This window comes from Scardinius erythrophthalmus (assembly GCF_964197995.2).
Source record: "Scardinius erythrophthalmus genome assembly, chromosome: 11".
Taxonomy (NCBI): domain Eukaryota; kingdom Metazoa; phylum Chordata; class Actinopteri; order Cypriniformes; family Leuciscidae; genus Scardinius; species Scardinius erythrophthalmus.
This window is the reverse complement of record NC_138231.1, coordinates 36,973,652-36,995,667: the sequence shown is the minus strand read 5'-3', so window position 1 is coordinate 36,995,667 and position 22,016 is coordinate 36,973,652. Positions and strand designations below refer to the sequence as shown.

Sequence of the window (22,016 nt, the reverse complement as noted above, 5' to 3'; positions counted from 1 at the left end):
GGCATGGAATGTCCAATCTGCCCCAAACTTCACACGTTTGATAAGAATCATGGCCTGAACACGTCTATGCTCAAATTCAGTTATAGTAATAGCGCCACCTACTGGCAACAGGAAGTGACATGTTTAACACGTTGATGCCGTTCTAGCAACATGTTAAAAATGCCATTGAGTTCTAAACATGCTAGAAACATATTAAAACATGCTAGCAATACTTAGCTAAGTGCTAAAGCATGCTAATTCAATGAAACAGGACTTTGTTGTTGCTCAAGAAGGCAATGTACAATCTACCCCAAACTTCACACGTTTGATAAGAGTTATCTCTTGAACACATGCCCATGCTCATATTTAGTTATAGTCATAGCGCCACCTGCTGGCAACAGGAAGTGACGTTTAACACTGTTCTTGACTCCTAATAACATATAAAAAAATGCCAGTAGGTGCTAAACATCCTACCAACATACTAGAGACATGCTAAAACATACTAGCATACACTTAGCTAAGTGCTAAAGAATATATTACTGCCAATTAAATATGAATTTGCTGTAACTCAGGCATGGAATGTCCAATCTGCCCCAAACTTCACACTTTTGATAAGCGTTCTGTCCTGAACACATGACCATGCTTATATTCAGTTACAGTCATAGCGCCACCTGCTGGCAACAGGAAGTGACATGTTTAACACTGTTATGGACTCCTAATAACATATAAAAAAGTGCCAGCAAGTGTTAAACATGCTAACAACATACTAGAAACATGCTAAAACATGCTAGCAAACTCTTAGCTAAGTGCTAAAGCATGCTATTATTGCAATTAAATAGGAATTTGTTGTAACTCAGGCATGGAATGTCCAATCTGCCCCAAACTTCACACTTTTGATAAGAGTCATGGCCTGAACACATCTACATGAGAATGTTCAGTTATAGTAATAGCGCCACCTACTGGCAACAGGAAGTGACATGTTTAACACGTTGATGCCGTTCTAGCAACATGTTAAAAATGCCATTGAGTTCTAAACATGCTAGAAACATGTTAAAACATGCTAACAATGCTTAGCTAAGTGCTAAAGAATGCTAATTCAATGAAACATGACTTTGTTGTTACTCAAGAAGGCAATGTCCAATTTGCACCAAACTTCACACGTTTGATAAGAGTTCTGTCCTGAACACACATCCATGCTCATATTCAGTTATAGTCATAACGCCACCTACTGGCAACAGAAACTGACATGGTTAACACAGTAATGCAGTACTAATCACATAATTATTGTGTACTAAGCATGCTAGGAACAGACTAAACATGCTAGCAACACTTAGCTGAGTCATGAAGCATGCTATTATCACCATTATACAAAACATTTTGTAAGTGACTTTGACATACTCTTACTATATATACCTCCTTAAATGTACATTTCCCAACCATGCTCTGTCTTCCTAAAGCCACCGAGTGTTGATGGCAGGGGTGCGAGGGCCCTTTCATCGCTGCTTGCAGCTTTAATTAGGGCCCGAGCACCGATGGTGTGAGGACCCTCTTGGAATTGCTCTGTTTATTATTATTATTATTATTATTCTTCTTCTTCTTCTTCTCCGCATTGAATTGCATTTTTGAGGGCCTAAACATGCGCGAAAACTCACGAAACTTTGCACACGCGTCAGAACTGGCGAAAATTTACATCTGATATAGGTTTCAGAATTGGACGGGGCAAAACGGCTCGATAGCGCCACCTATAAAAGTTCAACGGAGTGCGCCTCCCGCAACGTTCCACGTACGTGCACGAAATTCGGTACATACATGTAATGACCTAATACCTACAAAAAAGTCTCTTGGAGCATAGCCCTAAACCCAACAGGAAGTCAGCCATTTTGAACTTCCTCCCAGATTTTTGTGCAGTTTTTGACATTTTCAGGCCTCATACTTTAACGAACTCCTCCTACAGTTTTAATCTGATCATCTTCAAATTTGGTGAGTGTAATCTTAAGGCCTTTGCGACGTTAAATTGCGAAGATCTTGAGTTTTCGTCGAAGGGCGGGTCCTCGGCGGCCTGACAAATTTTGATGTTTCGCCATGAAACAGGAAGTTGCTGTAACTCAGGCATGGAATGTCCAATCTGCCCCAAACTTCATACGTTTGATAAGAGTTCTGTCCTGAACACATGACCATGCTCATATTCAGTTATAGTCATAGCGCCACCTGCTGGCAACAGGAAGTGACATGTTTAACACTGTTATGGACTCCTAATAACATATAAAAAAGTGCCAGCAAGTGCTAAACATGCTAACAACATACTAGAAGCATGCTAAAACATGCTAGCAAACTCTTAGCTAAGTGCTAAAGCATGCTATTATTGCAATTAAATAGGAATTTGCTGTAACTCAGGCATGGAATGTCCAATCTGCCCCAAACTTCACACTTTTGATAAGCGTTCTGTCCTGAACATATCTACATGAGAATATTCAGTTATAGTAATAGCGCCACCTACTGGTAACAGGAAGTGTCATGTTTAACACGTTGATGCCATTCTAGCAACATGTTAAAAATGCCATTGACTTCTAAACATGCTAGAAACATGTTAAAACATACTAGCAATACTTAGCTAAGTGCTAAAGCATGCTAATTCAATGAAACAGGACTTTGTTGTTACTCAAGAAGGCAATGTACAATCTACCCCAAACGTCACACGTTTGATAAGAGTTATCTCTTGAACACATGTCCATGCTCATATTTAGTTATAGTCATAGCGCCACCTGCTGGCAACAGGAAGTGACGTTTAACACTGTTCTTGACTCCTAATAACATATAAAAAAATGCCAGTAGGTGCTAAACATCCTACCAACATACTATAGACATGCTAAAACATACTAGCAAACACTTAGCTAAGTGCTAAAGAATGATATTACTGCAATTAAATATGAATTTGCTGTAACTCAGGCATGGAATGTCCAATCTGCCCCAAACTTCACACTTTTGATAAGCGTTCTGTCCTGAACACATGACCATGCTTATATTCAGTTACAGTCATAGCGCCACCTGCTGGCAACAGGAAGTGACATGTTTAACACTGTTATGGACTCCTAATAACATATAAAAAAGTGCCAGCAAGTGTTAAACATGCTAACAACATACTAGAAACATGCTAAAACATGCTAGCAAACTCTTAGCCAAGTGCTAAAGCATGCTATTATTGCAATTAAATAGGAATTTGCTGTAACTCAGGCATGGAATGTCCAATCTGCCCCAAACTTCACACTTTTGATAAGAGTCATGGCCTGAACACATCTACATGAGAATGTTCAATTATAGTAATAGCGCCACCAACTGGCAACAGGAAGTGACATGTTTAACACGTTGATGCCGTTCTAGCAACATGTTAAAAATGCCATTGAGTTCTAAACATGCTAGAAACATGTTAAAACATGCTAACAATGCTTAGCTAAGTGCTAAAGCATGCTAATTCAATGAAACATGACTTTGTTGTTACTCAAGAAGGCAATGTCCAATTTGCACCAAACTTCACACGTTTGATAAGAGTTCTGTCCTGAACACACATCCAAGCTCATATTCAGTTATAGTCATAACGCCACCTACTGGCAACAGAAACTGACATGGTTAACACAGTAATGCAGTACTAACCACATAATTATTGTGTACTAAGCATGCTAGAAACACACTAAACATGCTAGCAACACTTAGCTGAGTCATGAAGCATGCTATTATCACCATTATACAAAACATTTTGTAACTGACTTTGACATACTCTTACTATATATACCTCCTTAAATGTACATTTCCCAACCATGCTCTGTCTTCCTAAAGCCACCGAGTGTTGATGGCACGGGTGCGAGGGCCCTTTCATCGCTGCTTGCAGCTTTAATTATTATTATTCTTCTTCTTCTTCTTCTCCGCATTGAATTGCATTTTTGAGGGCCTAAACATGCTCGAAAACTCACGAAACTTTGCACACGCGTCAGAACTGGCGAAAATTTACATCTGATATAGGTTTCAGAATTGGACGGGGCAAAATGGCTCGATAGCGCCACCTATAAAAGTTCAACGGAGTGCGCCTCCCGCATCGTTCCACGTACGTGCACGAAATTCGGTACATACATGTAATTACCTAATACCTACAAAAAAGTCTCTTGGAGCGTAGCCCTAAACACAACAGGAAGTCAGCCATTTTGAACTTCCTCTCAGATTTTTGTGCAGTTTTTGCCATTTTCAGGCCTCGTACTTTAACGAACTCCTCCTACAGTTTTAATCTGATCATCTTCAAATTTGGTGAGTGTAATCTTCAGGCCTTTGCGACGTTAAATTGCGAAGATCTTGAGTTTTCGTCGAAGTGCGGGTCCTCGGCGGCCTGACAAATTTCGATGTTTCGCCATGAAACAGGAAGTTGCTGTAACTCAGGCATGGAATGTCCAATCTGCCCCAAACTTCACACTTTTGATAAGAGTTCTGTCCTGAACACATGACCATGCTCATATTCAGTTATAGTCATAGCGCCACCTGCTGGCAACAGGAAGTGACATGTTTAACACTGTTATGGACTCCTAATAACATATAAAAAAGTGCCAGCAAGTGCTAAACATGCTAACAACATACTAGAAGCATGCTAAAACATGCTAGCAAACTCTTAGCTAAGTGCTAAAGCATGCTATTATTGCAATTAAATAGGAATTTGCTGTAACTCAGGCATGGAATGTCCAATCTGCCCCAAACTTCACACTTTTGATAAGCGTTCTGTCCTGAACACATCTACATGAGAATATTCAGTTATAGTAATAGCGCCACCTACTGGTAACAGGAAGTGTCATGTTTAACACGTTGATGCCATTCTAGCAACATGTTAAAAATGCCATTGACTTCTAAACATGCTAGAAACATGTTAAAACATGCTAGCAATACTTAGCTAAGTGCTAAAGCATGCTAATTCAATGAAACAGGATGTTGTTGTTACTCAAGAAGGCAATGTCCAATCTGCACCAAACTTCACACTTTTGATAAGCGTTCTGTCCTGAACACATGACCATGCTTATATTCAGTTACAGTCATAGCGCCACCTGCTGGCAACAGGAAGTGACATGTTTAACACTGTTATGGACTCCTAATAACATATAAAAAAGTGCCAGCAAGTGTTAAACATGCTAACAACATACTACAAACATGCTAAAACATGCTAGCAAACTCTTAGCTAAGTGCTAAAGCATGCTATTATTGCAATTAAATAGGAATTTGCTGTAACTCAGGCATGGAATGTCCAATCTGCCCCAAACTTCACACGTTTGATAAGAATCATGGCCTGAACACATGTCTATGCTCAAATTTAGTTATAGTAATAGCGCCACCTACTGGCACCAGGAAGTGACATGTTTAACACGTTGATGCCGTTCTAGCAACATGTTAAAAATGCCATTGAGTTCTAAACATGCTAGAAACATGTTAAAACATGCTAGCAATACTTAGCTAAATGCTAAAGCATGCTAATTCAATGAAACAGGACTTTGTTGTTACTCAAGAAGGCAATGTACAATCTACCCCAAACTTCACACGTTTGATAAGAGTTATCTCTTGAACACATGTCCATGCTCATATTTAGTTATAGTCATAGCGCCACCTGCTGGCAACAGGAAGTGACGTTTAACACTGTTCTTGACTCCTAATAACATATAAAAAAATGCCAGTAGGTGCTAAACATCCTACCAACATACTAGAGACATGCTGAAACATACTAGCAAACACTTAGCTAAGTGCTAAAGAATGATATTACTGCAATTAAATATGAATTTGCTGTAACTCAGGCATGGAATGTCCAATCTGCCCCAAACTTCACACTTTTGATAAGCGTTCTGTCCTGAACACATGACCATGCTTATATTCAGTTACAGTCATAGCGCCACCTGCTGGCAACAGGAAGTGACATGTTTAACACTTTTATGGACTCCTAATAACATATAAAAAAGTGCCAGCAAGTGTTAAACATGCTAACAACATACTAGAAACATGCTAAAACATGCTAGCAAACTCTTAGCTAAGTGCTAACGCATGCTATTATTGCAATTAAATAGGAATTTGCTGTAACTCAGGCATGGAATGTCCAATCTGCCCCAAACTTCACACTTTTGATAAGCGTTCTGTCCTGAACATATCTACATGAGAATATTCAGTTATAGTAATAGCGCCACCTGCTGGCAACAGGAAGTGACGTTTAACACTGTTCTTGACTCCTAATAACATATAAAAAAATGCCAGTAGGTGCTAAACATCCTACCAACATACTATAGACATGCTAAAACATACTAGCAAACACTTAGCTAAGTGCTAAAGAATGATATTACTGCAATTAAATATGAATTTGCTGTAACTCAGGCATGGAATGTCCAATCTGCCCCAAACTTCACACTTTTGATAAGCGTTCTGTCCTGAACACATGACCATGCTTATATTCAGTTACAGTCATAGCGCCACCTGCTGGCAACAGGAAGTGACATGTTTAACACTGTTATGGACTCCTAATAACATATAAAAGAGTGCCAGCAAGTGTTAAACATGCTAACAACATACTAGAAACATGCTAAAACATGCTAGCAAACTCTTAGCCAAGTGCTAAAGCATGCTATTATTGCAATTAAATAGGAATTTGCTGTAACTCAGGCATGGAATGTCCAATCTGCCCCAAACTTCACACTTTTGATAAGAGTCATGGCCTGAACACATCTACATGAGAATGTTCAATTATAGTAATAGCGCCACCAACTGGCAACAGGAAGTGACATGTTTAACACTTTGATGCCGTTCTAGCAACATGTTAAAAATGCCATTGAGTTCTAAACATGCTAGAAACATGTTAAAACATGCTAACAATGCTTAGCTAAGTGCTAAAGCATGCTAATTCAATGAAACATGACTTTGTTGTTACTCAAGAAGGCAATGTCCAATTTGCACCAAACTTCACACGTTTGATAAGAGTTCTGTCCTGAACACACATCCAAGCTCATATTCAGTTATAGTCATAACGCCACCTACTGGCAACAGAAACTGACATGGTTAACACAGTAATGCAGTACTAACCACATAATTATTGTGTACTAAGCATGCTAGAAACACACTAAACATGCTAGCAACACTTAGCTGAGTCATGAAGCATGCTATTATCACCATTATACAAAACATTTTGTAACTGACTTTGACATACTCTTACTATATATACCTCCTTAAATGTACATTTCCCAACCATGCTCTGTCTTCCTAAAGCCACCGAGTGTTGATGGCACGGGTGCGAGGGCCCTTTCATCGCTGCTTGCAGCTTTAATTATTATTATTATTCTTCTTCTCCGCATTGAATTGCATTTTTGAGGGCCTAAACATGCGCGAAAACTCACGAAACTTTGCACACGCGTCAGAACTGGCGAAAATTTACATCTGATATAGGTTTCAGAATTGGACGGGGCAAAACGGCTCGATAGCGCCACCTATAAAAGTTCAACGGAGTGCGCCTCCCGCAACGTTCCACGTACGTGCACGAAATTCGGTACATACATGTAATGACCTAATACCTACAAAAAAGTCTCTTGGAGCATAGCCCTAAACCCAATAGGAAGTCAGCCATTTTGAACTTCCTCCCAGATTTTTGTGCAGTTTTTGACATTTTCAGGCCTCATACTTTAACGAACTCCTCCTACAGTTTTAATCTGATCATCTTCAAATTTGGTGAGTGTAATCTTAAGGCCTTTGCGACGTTAAATTGCGAAGATCTTGAGTTTTCGTCGAAGGGCGGGTCCTCGGCGGCCTGACAAATTTTGATGTTTCGCCATGAAACAGGAAGTTGCTGTAACTCAGGCATGGAATGTCCAATCTGCCCCAAACTTCATACGTTTGATAAGAGTTCTGTCCTGAACACATGACCATGCTCATATTCAGTTATAGTCATAGCGCCACCTGCTGGCAACAGGAAGTGACATGTTTAACACTGTTATGGACTCCTAATAACATATAAAAAAGTGCCAGCAAGTGCTAAACATGCTAACAACATACTAGAAGCATGCTAAAACATGCTAGCAAACTCTTAGCTAAGTGCTAAAGCATGCTATTATTGCAATTAAATAGGAATTTGCTGTAACTCAGGCATGGAATGTCCAATCTGCCCCAAACTTCACACTTTTGATAAGCGTTCTGTCCTGAACATATCTACATGAGAATATTCAGTTATAGTAATAGCGCCACCTACTGGTAACAGGAAGTGTCATGTTTAACACGTTGATGCCATTCTAGCAACATGTTAAAAATGCCATTGACTTCTAAACATGCTAGAAACATGTTAAAACATACTAGCAATACTTAGCTAAGTGCTAAAGCATGCTAATTCAATGAAACAGGATGTTGTTGTTACTCAAGAAGGCAATGTCCAATCTGCGCCAAACTTCACACTTTTAATAAACGTTCTGTCCTGAACACATGACCATGCTCATATTCAGTTATAGTCATAGCGCCACCTGCTGGCAACAGGAAGTGACATGTTTAACACTGTTATGGACTCCTAATAACATATAAAAAAGTGCCAGCAAGTGCTAAACATGCTAACAACATACTAGAAGCATGCTAAAACATGCTAGCAAACTCTTAGCTAAGTGCTAAAGCATGCTATTATTGCAATTAAATAGGAATTTGCTGTAACTCAGGCATGGAATGTCCAATCTGCCCCAAACTTCACACTTTTGATAAGCGTTCTGTCCTGAACATATCTACATGAGAATATTCAGTTATAGTAATAGCGCCACCTACTGGTAACAGGAAGTGTCATGTTTAACACGTTGATGCCATTCTAGCAACATGTTAAAAATGCCATTGACTTCTAAACATGCTAGAAACATGTTAAAACATACTAGCAATACTTAGCTAAGTGCTAAAGCATGCTAATTCAATGAAACAGGACTTTGTTGTTACTCAAGAAGGCAATGTACAATCTACCCCAAACGTCACACGTTTGATAAGAGTTATCTCTTGAACACATGTCCATGCTCATATTTAGTTATAGTCATAGCGCCACCTGCTGGCAACAGGAAGTGACGTTTAACACTGTTCTTGACTCCTAATAACATATAAAAAAAATGCCAGTAGGTGCTAAACATCCTACCAACATACTATAGACATGCTAAAACATACTAGCAAACACTTAGCTAAGTGCTAAAGAATGATATTACTGCAATTAAATATGAATTTGCTGTAACTCAGGCATGGAATGTCCAATCTGCCCCAAACTTCACACTTTTGATAAGCGTTCTGTCCTGAACACATGACCATGCTTATATTCAGTTACAGTCATAGCGCCACCTGCTGGCAACAGGAAGTGACATGTTTAACACTGTTATGGACTCCTAATAACATATAAAAAAGTGCCAGCAAGTGTTAAACATGCTAACAACATACTAGAAACATGCTAAAACATGCTAGCAAACTCTTAGCCAAGTGCTAAAGCATGCTATTATTGCAATTAAATAGGAATTTGCTGTAACTCAGGCATGGAATGTCCAATCTGCCCCAAACTTCACACTTTTGATAAGCGTTCTGTCCTGAACACATCTACATGAGAATATTCAGTTATAGTAATAGCGCCACCTACTGGCAACAGGAAGTGTCATGTTTAACACGTTGATGCCATTCTAGCAACATGTTAAAAATGCCATTGAGGTCTAAACATGCTAGAAACATGTTAAAACATGCTAGCTAATGTTAAAACATGCTAGCAATACTTAGCTAAGTGGTAAAGCATGCTAATTCAATGAAACAGGATGTTGTTGTTACGCAAGAAGGCAATGTCCAATATGCGCCAAACTTCACACTTTTAATAAACGTTCTGTCCTGAACACATGACCATGCTCATATTCAGTTACAGTCATAGTGCCACCTGCTGGCAACAGGAAGTGACATGTTAAACACTGTTGTGGACATATAAAAACATATAAAAAAGTGCCAGCAAGTGCTAAACATGCTAACAACATAGTAGAAACATGCTAAAACATGCTAGCAAACACTTAGCTAAGTGCTAAAGCATGCTATTGCTGCAATTAAATAGGAATTTGCTGTAACACAGGCATGGAATGTCCAATCTGCCCCAAACTTCACACGTTTGATAAGAGTCATGGCCTGAACACATCTACATGAGAATATTCAGTTATAGTAATAGCGCCACCTGCTGTCAACAGGAAGTGACATGTTTAACACTGTTGTGGTCTCCTAATAACATATATAAAAGAGCCAGCAAGTGCTAAACAGGTTAGCAACATACTAGAAACATGCTAGCAAACACTTAGCTAAGTGATAAAGCATGCTATTACTGCAATTAAATAGGAATTTGCTGTAACTCAGGCATGGAACGTCCAATCTGCCCCAAACTTCACATGTTTGATAAGAATCATGGCCTGAACGCATGCCTATGCTCAAATTCAGTTATAGTAATAGCGCCACCTACTGGCAACAGGAAGTGACATGTTTAACACGTTGATGCCGTTCTAGCAACATGTTAAAAATGCCATTGAGTTCTAAACATGCTAGAAACATATTAAAACATGCTAGCAATACTTAGCTAAGTGCTAAAGCATGCTAATTCAATGAAACAGGACTTTGTTGTTACTCAAGAAGGCAATGTACAATCTACCCCAAACGTCACACGTTTGATAAGAGTTATCTCTTGAACACATGTCCATGCTCATATTTAGTTATAGTCATAGCGCCACCTGCTGGCAACAGGAAGTGACGTTTAACACTGTTCTTGACTCCTAATAACATATAAAAAAATGCCAGTAGGTGCTAAACATCCTACCAACATACTAGAGACATGCTAAAACATAATAGCAAACACTTAGCTAAGTGCTAAAGAATGATATTACTGCAATTAAATATGAATTTGCTGTAACTCAGGCATGGAATGTCCAATCTGCCCCAAACTTCACACTTTTGATAAGCGTTCTGTCCTGAACACATGACCATGCTTATATTCAGTTATAGTCATAGCGCCACCTGCTGGCAACAGGAAGTGACATGTTTAACACTGTTGTGGACTCCTAATAACATATAAAAAAGTGCCAGCAAGTGTTAAACATGCTAACAACATACTAGAAACATGCTAAAACATGCTAGCAAACTCTTAGCCAAGTGCTAAAGCATGCTATTATTGCAATTAAATAGGAATTTGCTGTAACTCAGGCATGGAATGTCCAATCTGCCCCAAATTTCACACTTTTGATAAGAGTCATGGCCTGAACACATCTACATGAGAATGTTCAGTTATAGTAATAGCGCCACCAACTGGCAACAGGAAGTGACATGTTTAACACGTTGATGCCGTTCTAGCAACATGTTAAAACATGCTAACAATGCTTAGCTAAGTTCTAAAGAATGCTAATTCAATGAAACATGACTTTGTTGTTACTCAAGAAGGCAATGTCCAATTTGCACCAAACTTCACATGTTTGATAAGAGTTCTGTCCTGAACACACATCCATGCTCATATTCAGTTATAGTCATAACGCCACCTACTGGCAACAGAAACTGACATGGTTAACACCGTGCAGTACTAACCACATAATTATTGTGTACTAAGCATGCTAGAAACAGACTGAACATGCTAGCAACACTTAGCTGAGTCATGAAGCATGCTATTATCACCATTATACAAAACATTTTGTAACTGACTTTGACATACTCTTACTATATATACCTCCTTAAATGTACATTTCCCAACCATGCTCTGCCTTCCTAAAGCCACCGAGTGTTGATGGCACGGGTGCGAGGGCCCTTTCATCGCTGCTTGCAGCTTTAATTATTATTATTATTATTAGGGGCCAAGCACCGAAGGTGCGGAGGCACCTATTGTATCTGTTCCGTTTCTTATTATTATTATTATTATTATTATTATTATTATTCTTCCGCCATGGGAGTCTATGGCAGCCCATAGAACCGATTGCGGGAAAGTTGTTTTGGTTTGACATTCTGATAGAGGACCGTCTCAACATTAAATACACCAATTTTGGTGTTTCTAAGTCATTCCCTCTAGCGCCACCACCTGTCCAAAGTTTCACTTTTATTTTGCTAATAACTTTTGAACCGTAAGGCCAATTAGCGAAATTCTTTTTTCCTCTGATTCCTGAGCTCATGGCGATTCGATTGCACCCTATGACGTCATTTGCCGTCATAAAAATATGGCCGCCATCTTGAATTTTCAAAAAAAGCTACTTTTTCGAACTCGTCCTAGACGGTTTGTCCGATTTGCACGAAAATTGAACCAGATCATCTTCAGGTAGTGCTGACCAAAAGTTATGGAATTCAAATGGATTCGTCAAACCGTTTTCAATAAACGCACAAATACATTTTACGTAGCGCTAGCAAAAACAGTCGTAAGGCCGTATCTCCGCAACGGTTTATCGTATTCAGACCAAACTTGGTACTTGTACTCACAAGCATGACCTGAGGCTACATGCTGCGTTTCGGCGCAGCGCCACCTACTGGTCCGGAGATATGAAAAATGGCTATTTTTGCTTATAACTTCTGAACAGTTTGTCCAAAAATCATACAATTGGTCTCGTTAGATTCAGGGCAACATGCCGAGTCGACTGATATCCAATTTGACCATATCGGTCATTTTGGCTGTCGGCCATTTTGAATTTTGTGCTAAAATTCTGTATTTTATGAACGCATGAACGGATTGTTACGAAATGTGGTATGGGTCATCAGCACGATGCCCTGAATGAGCCTGAGAAGTTTCGAAACAGCGCCACCTAGTGGTGAATTTTTTTTTTCAAATGCTTATAACTTTGGGTGTGGTCGACTTATTTTCACGAAACTCATCTTTTTAGACTCCTGAATCGTTGCCGAGTCCTACGATACCAAACATGCTAGGTTTCGCCTTACGGTTTGTGTAGCGTTGTGATTTAGCGCTTAAAAAACATTTGGCTATATCTTTGAAACCGCTAGTCCGATCGAGACGAAACCACCGTCAGAAGTTTGGAAACATAGGTCGATAGCTATACGCCAATGCCCAAATGCGAAAATATTGATGTTTAGGGGTAGTAATATTCAATCAAAGTCATGTGTCAGTCATTTTTTTCGTGTTTTTTCATATAAATGTCTATAACTCCGAAGCAAATTGAGATTTTTGCACCAAAATCGACACATATATGTATGGGCTCACTCTGAGGACACATTAAAAAAATGGTGGGACTGAGCCTCTTGGTGGCGCTATAATAGAACAAAACATGAAATTCCCATTGACTTCAATGCAGTTTTGTGAAATAAAATGCTATACTAAACAAATGCATTGGTGTAATATTACGAAACTCAGAATGTGCCATCAGCACCATCCCCTGAAGGTACCCAAAATATTTAGAGACAGCGCCACCTAGTGGTCAAAAGTTATAACAACATTTCCAAAACTGCTAATAACTTTTGAATACATCGGCCTATGTAAATGTCACTGGTCTTAATAGATTCCTTGGGTCAAGCCGAGAACATAGATACCAAATTTTCCTTATTTGGTCAAACTTCTTGTCCGCCATCTTGATTTTCATTCAAAACCTACTTTTTCGAACTCCTCCTAGACCGTTTGTCCGATTTTCACCAAAATCGAATCGTATCATCTCCAGACCGTGCCGACTAAAAGTTATGGATTTCGTGTCGATAGACGAAACCGTTTTCGTATAGCGCAGCAGCAAAGTTGAGGCATGATGCTAATAGCATTAATTAAGGCTTTATCTCTGCAATGCCTTGACATATTGACACCAAACTTTGTATGTGTCATTGTAACTTCACTCTGACCACATCACATCAGTTTTGTAACTGCGCCACCTATTGGTCGAAAGTGATAATCCATCAAATCATATTTTTAATTATTGTTTCTATGATTTTTCAGGCATTTTGCCTAAAATCCTCTTTAAATGTCTTTAATTGCTCATTGTTGCAGTTGGTCTGACACTTTCAGACATGTCGGCATGTCTTGTCGTCTTATTCTGCTTGGCCCCGGTAATGGCTGCTTGCAGCTATATTTCTTCTTCTTCTTCTTCTCCGCATTTAATTGCATTTTTGAGGGCCTAAACATGCTCGAAAACTCACGAAACTTTGCACACGCGTCAGAACTGGCGAAAATTTACATCTGATATAGGTTTCAGAATTGGACGGGGCAAAATGGCTCGATAGCGCCACCTATAAAAGTTCAACGGAGTGCGCCTCCCGCAACGTTCCACGTACGTGCACGAAATTCGGTACATACGTGTAATGATCTAATACCTACAAAAAAGTCTCTTGGAGCATAGCCCTAAACACAACAGGAAGTCAGCCATTTTGAACTTCCTCTCAGATTTTTGTGCAGTTTTTGCCATTTTCAGGCCTCGTACTTTAACGAACTCCTCCTACAGTTTTAATCTGATCATCTTCAAATTTGGTGAGTGTAATCTTAAGGCCTTTGCGACGTTAAATTGCGAAGATCTTGAGTTTTCGTCAAAGGGCGGGTCCTCGGCGGCCTGACAAATTTCGATGTTTCGCCATGAAACAGGAAGTTGCTGTAACTCAGGCATGGAATGTCCAATCTGCCCCAAACTTCACACTTTTGATAAGCGTTCTGTCCTGAACACATGACCATGCTCATATTCAGTTACAGTCATAGCGCCACCTGCTGGCAACAGGAAGTGACATGTTTAACACTGTTATGGACTCCTAATAACATATAAAAAAGTGCCAGCAAGTGCGAAACATGCTAACAACATAATAGAAGCATGCTAAAACATGCTAGCAAACTCTTAGCTAAGTGCTAAAGCATGCTATCATTGCAATTAAATAGGAATTTGCTGTAACTCAGGCATGGAATGTCCAATCTGCCCCAAACTTCACACTTTTGATAAGCGTTCTGTCCTGAACACATCTACATGAGAAAATTCAGTTATAGTAATAGCGCCACCTACTGGTAACAGGAAGTGTCATGTTTAACACGTTGATGCCATTCTAGCAACATGTTAAAAATGCCATTGACTTCTAAACATGCTAGAAACATGTTAAAACATGCTATCAATACTTAGCTAAGTGCTAAAGCATGCTAATTCAATGAAACAGGATGTTGTTGTTACTCAAGAAGGCAATGTCCAATCTGCGCCAAACTTCACACGTTTGATAAGAGTTATCTCTTGAACACATGTCCATGCTCATATTTAGTTATAGTCATAGCGCCACCTGCTGGCAACAGGAAGTGACGTTTAACACTGTTATGGACTCCTAATAACATATAAAAAAGTGCCAGCAAGTGTTAAACATGCTAACAACATACTAGAAACATGCTAAAACATGCTAGCAAACACTTAGCTAAGTGCTAAAGCATGCTATTGCTGCAATTAAATAGGAATTAGCTGTAACACAGGCATGGAATGTCCAATCTGCCTCAAACTTCACACGTTTGATAAGAGTCATGGCCTGAACACATCTACATGAGAATATTCAGTTATAGTAATAGCGCCACCTGCTGTCAACAGGAAGTGACATGTTTAACACTGTTGTGGTCTCCTAATAACATATAAAAAAGAGCCAGCAAGTGCTAAACAGGTTAGCAACATACTAGAAACATGCTAGCAAACACTTAGCTAAGTGCTAAAGCATGCTATCACTGCAATTAAATAGGAATTTGCTGTAACCCAGGCATGGAATGTCCAATCTGCCCCAAACTTCACACGTTTGATAAGAATCATGGCCTGAACACATGTCTATGCTCAAATTCAGTTATAGTAATAGCACCACCTACTGGCAACAGGAAGTGACGTTTAACACGTTGATGCCGTTCTAGCAACATGTTAAAAATGCCATTGACTTCTAAACATGCTAGAAACATGTTAAAACATGCTAGCAATACTTAGCTAAGTGCTAAAGCATGCTAATTCAATGAAACAGGACTTTGTTGTTACTCAAGAAGGCAATGTACAATCTACCCCAAACTTCACACGTTTGATAAAAGTTATCTCTTGAACACATGTCCATGCTCATATTTAGTTATAGTCATAGCGCCACCTGCTGGCAACAGGAAGTGACGTTTAACACTGTTCTTGACTCCTAATAACATATAAAAAAAATGCCAGTAGGTGCTAAACATCCTACCAACATACTAGAGACATGCTAAAACATACTAGCAAACACTTAGCTAAGTGCTAAAGAATGATATTACTGCAATTAAATATGAATTTGCTGTAACTCAGGCATGGAATGTCCAATCAGCCCCAAACTTCACACTTTTGATAAGCGTTCTGTCCTGAACACATGACCATGTTCATATTCAGTTACAGTCATAGCGCCACCTGCTGGCAACAGGAAGTGACATGTTTAACACTGTTATGGACTCCTAATAACATATAAAAAAGTGCCAGCAAGTGCTAAACATTGCTAACAACATACTAGAAACATTCTAAAACATGCTAGCAAACTCTTAGCTAGTGCTAAAGCATGCTATTATTGCAATTAAAAAGGAATTTGCTGTAACTCAGGCATGGAATGTCCAATCTGCCCCAAACTTCACACTTTTGATAAGAGTCATGGCCTGAACACATCTACATGAGAATGTTCAGTTATAATAATAGCGCCACCTACTGGCAACAGGAAGTGACATGTTTAACACGTTGATGCCGTTCTAGCAACATGTTAAAAATGCCATTGACTTCTAAACATGCTAGAAACATGTTAAAACATGCTAGCAATACTTAGCTAAGTGCTAAAGCATGCTAATTCAGTGAAACATGACTTTGTTGTTACTCAAGAAGGCAATGTCCAATTTGCACCAAACTTCACACGTTTGATAAGAGTTCTGTCATGAACACACATCCATGCTCATATTCAGTTATAGTCATAACGCCACCTACTGGCAACAGAAACTGACATGGTTAACACAGTAATGCAGTACTAACCACATAATTATTGTGTACTAAGCATGCTAGAAACAGACTAAACATGCTAGCAATACTTAGCTGAGTCATGAAGCATGCTATTATCACCATTATACAAAACATTTTGTAACTGACTTTGACATACTCTTACTATACATACCTCCTTAAATGTACATTTCCCAACCATGCTCTGTCTTCCTAAAGCCACCGAGTGTTGATGGCACGGGTGCGAGGGCCCTTTCATCGCTGCTTGCAGCTTTAATGTTTCATTATATTTTGTTTCTCCTGCACAGAATTTGGTCCCAACTGCTCAAAGGACTAAAACTCCATCTGGACTCGTGAGAGGCCATGCGTATTCAGTCACTGGAGTTGAGCATGTGGGTTTGTCATGCACTTGAGCATTTGTATCTGTCACATCCTAATACATGACATTGCATAAGTACACAGTCTTGGCATATATCAGCAACATATTATTTCAATGCAATAGCTAAAACCTCATTCACAGGGTAAACGTAAGGATGGTAAAGACCTATTGATTCGTCTGGTTCGTGTACGAGACCCCTGGGGAGTTGCCCCCCCTCCCGCCTGTAAGTCCAATGACTGGGCTGCACTAGCCAAGTCTGAGCAAGACAAGGAGAGACTCCGGCCTACAGAGCAAGGGGAGTTCTGGTTAGTGCCTTCACAGCTTCATGAGACCATCAGGCTTCCAGAAAGTCTCAAACAGTTTATGCTTTAAACAGTATCATGCTTCATTTAATACTCATAAATGGAAGCCGGCCTCTTTTATAATTTTGCTTATTTGTCTTTATGCAAGGATGTGCTTTGAGGAGTTTCAGAAGAACTTCACCAAACTGGAGATCTGTAATCTGACCCCGGACACTCTTGAGGACGACTGTATGCTCAAGTGGAGTGTGACCATACATGAGGGCCGATGGGTGAAAGGCTGCTCTGCCGGTGGCTGCAGAAACTTTCCTGGTATAGTATAATCATTGTAGCCTCGTCTGCAATCATGTCAACATATGCTAAGAAATATTTAGTTATTAAAAGGCTTGGGGGATTTGTGTCTCAAGGATGTATCTCAAGCTGTCTAGTATGGCAGCTCGAGCACCTTAGAGCCTCAGCCTCTCGCCAAATCCAAAGATTGTCAATAAATTTCATTCTCAAAGTGTTCCTGACTGAAATTGCACAATGGTAACATTGTAAATGTCTTTGCTGTCACTTGTCGTTAATTTAAGGCATCCTTGCTGAATAAAAGTATCAATTTCTTTCAAAAAACAATCTTACTGACCCCAAAAGTTGGAATTTATGCTCATATATGAATATACATGCAGTACTTAAGCATTTTATAAAAACTATTAATGGCTTTTCCATGAAAATTGTGTTTCATATTTAAGCCATTTCCTTACAGATGAAAATGTTTTCCAACTATAACAAATATAATTGTAAAAAACTGACCTTATGTCATAACATCCCTATACATCATTACTAAAAACATATTTCTGTCCATTTTGTTACAGACACATTCTGGACAAACCCTCAGTTCCGCCTGGTTCTCGTGGACGCGGACGTTAAAGAGAAGACCTGCACTGTGGTGGTGGCACTAATGCAGAAGGGCAGAAGAAAAGAGCGTTGCATGGGTGCCGGCCTATTCAACATTGGGTTCGCCATATATGAGGTGCGCTCAAACAAGTACTCTTTCGGTATTAATAGGAACATTTCAGCATGGTACATGTAATCAATGTGGATGGCTAAATAGTATGTATTTATTAGTAGTTTAATAACCATTTTACCAATTGTCTTTTACAGGTTCCTAAGGAGGTATGACTATCATGAAGAGACCACACTGATGATATCATGATGTAATTGTTCATAGAAAACCTGTAAATTTCAGGAAAATTGGGAAATTGTGATTTCAAGATCTGGAAAATTCTAAAAAAAGAATGTAGATTTTGTCTTAAATCTGAAATAGGCTGGGCTAGAAACAATAATGAACAACTCGATTATTAGTTTTAAAAAGCCCTACATTTTCCATATTCCATAAAACATTTAGTTTAGCAGAAGACACCCTATTATTTCTCTAATTGTAGCTTGTCTAAAGTTATACATCACACACAAAAAAAAACAATGTCTTGAAATGTTCTATCTGCTATCTTCATTTTAGATGAAGGGTAGCCAACAACAGCTGCAAAAGGATTTCTTCCTTTATAATGCTTCCATAGCTCGCAGCAAGTCTTATGTCAACATACGCGAGGTGACAGAACGTTTCTGCCTGAAACCGGGCGAGTATGTCATCATTCCGTCCACCTTTGACCCCCACAAGGAGAGCGAGTTTCTGCTCAGAGTCTTCTCTGAGAACAAGAGCACCTCAGAGTGAGTCACTGAATTTCTGTCTGATTATGAATGTCAAATCAGTTGTTATGATCAGTCATTTAACTATGTTAACATATAAAAAATTATTTAGGCCTATATATAATTTTTTTATATTATCATTATTAATATGAAGATTTTCAGCAGCCATTCAGTCTTCAGTGTCACATTATCCTTCAGAAATAATTATAATATGCTGATTTGGTGCTCAAGAAACATTTCTTATTATTATCAGTTTAAAACAGCTGATTCTTAATATTTTCGTAGAAACCCTCAAACACTACAAGAATAATAACATTAAAAGTCTTTGCTGTCGCTTTTGATTAACTTAATGCATCCTTGCTGAATAAAAGCATTTAATTATTTCACAAAAAAATCATACTTACCCCTAAAACATGCTTCACATAAATTCATTCATTTTCATATACATTCATATGTATATGCAGTGCTTCTGTTAAGCATTATATAAAGTCTTTTATTGACTTTTCAATTAACTCATTTCATATTTCAGCCCTTAACTTAGTCGAATATGTTTTTAAAGAACCTTTTGACCTGTAAATGCTCCTGTGCATTTGGCTGACAGCTGTACATTTTCTCTCAGGGTTATAGATGCAGAGATTGAGTCAGAGCCTGTGGTGAGTCAACACCTGTCTCTGTCTGTCATGTTCTGTGGCAGCTCATAATAGCTGTGTCCCAATTCAGAGGCCACGCCTACGAAAGCATTGAAGCTGTTAAATGAGATGTCTGGCCAAAGGAGGATTGATATGAGTAATTTGAAACCCAATACTTACATTTAAAAGTGTAATCCAGCAATTTCCCTCAAAAGAATTCGGTTGTCATGCATTTCGAGGCTGCGTTTGAAGGAACATTCGAATTAGGAAAGCATTCGTCACGCCTCCGTTGACGTAATCAGCCTTCGAAGGATACAGTCTCTGAATCGCGACACAGCTCACATTTCATCCTGCCTCTCTACTTGTCCAAATCAATTAATCATTATGTCAAGTGTTAGTACAACCAAACAAAATAAAGTAAATCTCATATTCAGAAGCCTTTTCACTTTATAAACACCAAAGAGACTAAAAAGCATGTTTACATCTATCATTTCACTTTCTTATACCAACAGACGGATGCTGTCAAGAAGAAAATCAAGGTAAATATGGAAATGAGATTGAGATTTTCCTTCCTTTTCTGTGCAATATTCTATGTCAGCCCACGTCAGATGATAAAAAGGATGAGAAAGATGGAAAATAATTAGCTGCACTGCTGCAGACAGACATCTTCATCTTCAGTTGTGCTTCAGTAATGACAAACAGCATGAGCACAGCATGCGAACGTGCAATGTCAAAACTGTACTTCATAATGACAGTCAGAATCGTAACACAAAACTGCCGTGTGCCAGTTTTTTTAAACAGTCTTGGAGAATGACTATTTAAAGGCACACTCATACATATTTACTGTATGCTTACTAATTTAGTATGTTGTACGTTCAGTATTTCTAATTTCTCATGTTCAGCCACTTGAGGAGGAGGAGGAGACTGAAGAGGAAAAACAGTTCAGGGCCATCTTTCAGCAGATAGCTGGAGACGTAAGAGCAAAAATGCATGTTTGAAATTCATATTTACTTCACTCTATAATTGTGACTGAATCACGTTCGCTCCTTGCAGGACATGCAGATTAATGCCAATGAACTCAAGATTGTCCTTAATAGAGCGATTGCCAAACGTGAGCGAAATCTTATTTTCTACTACAAATTCTTTAATATACTGTATGTCTCTGTCTGTAGGGTATTTATTATCTATTCCTCCCTTTCCTTAGATAAAGAGCTAAAAACAGAGGGTTTCAGTCTGGAGAGCTGCAGAAGTATGATTGCACTCATGGATGTATCCTTCATTAGGTTTGCTGTGCATTATGGGCAAATAATGTGTGAATAAATATGCACCTTGTGTAATGTACCGTTGCTCAGTGAGAAATGTTGCAGGTGAAATCCAGTCAGTCTATCGTGATCGTGAGTTTGCCAAAAACGTTCCCCATGCAGATTGTCACTCTTGTTCAGACTGGCACTGCAACTCCAACGCTGGCCAATAGAATGCTGCTAGGTGGCAAGCAGTGCTTCATGCATCTCTACACCACTGACAATTAACCTTTTTACATTTTGGTGAAATTTCGTTAACGTGAACGCACCACTTTAGAACCAAAGAAACAGTAGAGCCACTATGTGCTCAGCGGTAGTACAAAAAAGAAGAGTAAAAAAATTGGCGACCAACAAAAATGGGTTTGTAAATGTGTAAAAAAAAATTCAGTAAATTTACTGTAAAAAAAAACTGGCATATGTGATTGCCAGAAATTTACGGTAGCAACATTTTAGGTTTTACAGACAACTTAAAATTACAGTAAAAAAAAAAAAAAAATTCATTATCTGAAATAATGTTAATTTACTGACCTATTGAAGTACTAATATCTGTTTTGAACCATTGTAATAGACTGACAAACACCAATCACAGTGGTGATGAGAGTCACATGATGAATCAAAGCTCATCACAAGCAGCTTTTCCATAAGAAAGTTAATATTAATATATAGAAGCTGCACAATGTCATTCACACAAACACTAAACACCATCATAGTAACACAGATAGATACAATTTTAAAAATGCAATAAACATTAATTGAACAACATTAAATGTAACATAAAACCCTAATGTACATAACTGATTAGAAAAAAACTAAGAAAAACTTTGACTCACATCAAGTGATGT

At 38.8% G+C, this 22,016-nt stretch overlaps 1 protein-coding gene across 1 annotated transcript in view; it reads left to right on the top strand.

The window, feature by feature from the left end:
* The window catches only part of capn3b (calpain 3b), a 94,820-nt gene extending 72,910 nt beyond the window's left edge, over positions 1 to 21,910 (top strand). The window contains exons 6-16 of the mRNA XM_081379555.1: positions 17,189 to 17,272; positions 17,401 to 17,564; positions 17,710 to 17,870; positions 18,413 to 18,570; positions 18,702 to 18,713; positions 19,057 to 19,265; positions 19,864 to 19,897; positions 20,386 to 20,412; positions 20,776 to 20,847; positions 20,927 to 20,984; positions 21,078 to 21,910. Coding sequence (XP_081235681.1) covers positions 17,189 to 17,272; positions 17,401 to 17,564; positions 17,710 to 17,870; positions 18,413 to 18,570; positions 18,702 to 18,713; positions 19,057 to 19,265; positions 19,864 to 19,897; positions 20,386 to 20,412; positions 20,776 to 20,847; positions 20,927 to 20,984; positions 21,078 to 21,193 — 1,095 coding nt within the window. The 3' untranslated portion in view covers positions 21,194 to 21,910. The remainder of the gene's footprint in view (positions 1 to 17,188; positions 17,273 to 17,400; positions 17,565 to 17,709; positions 17,871 to 18,412; positions 18,571 to 18,701; positions 18,714 to 19,056; positions 19,266 to 19,863; positions 19,898 to 20,385; positions 20,413 to 20,775; positions 20,848 to 20,926; positions 20,985 to 21,077) is intronic.
* The last annotated feature ends 106 nt before the right edge of the window (positions 21,911 to 22,016 follow it).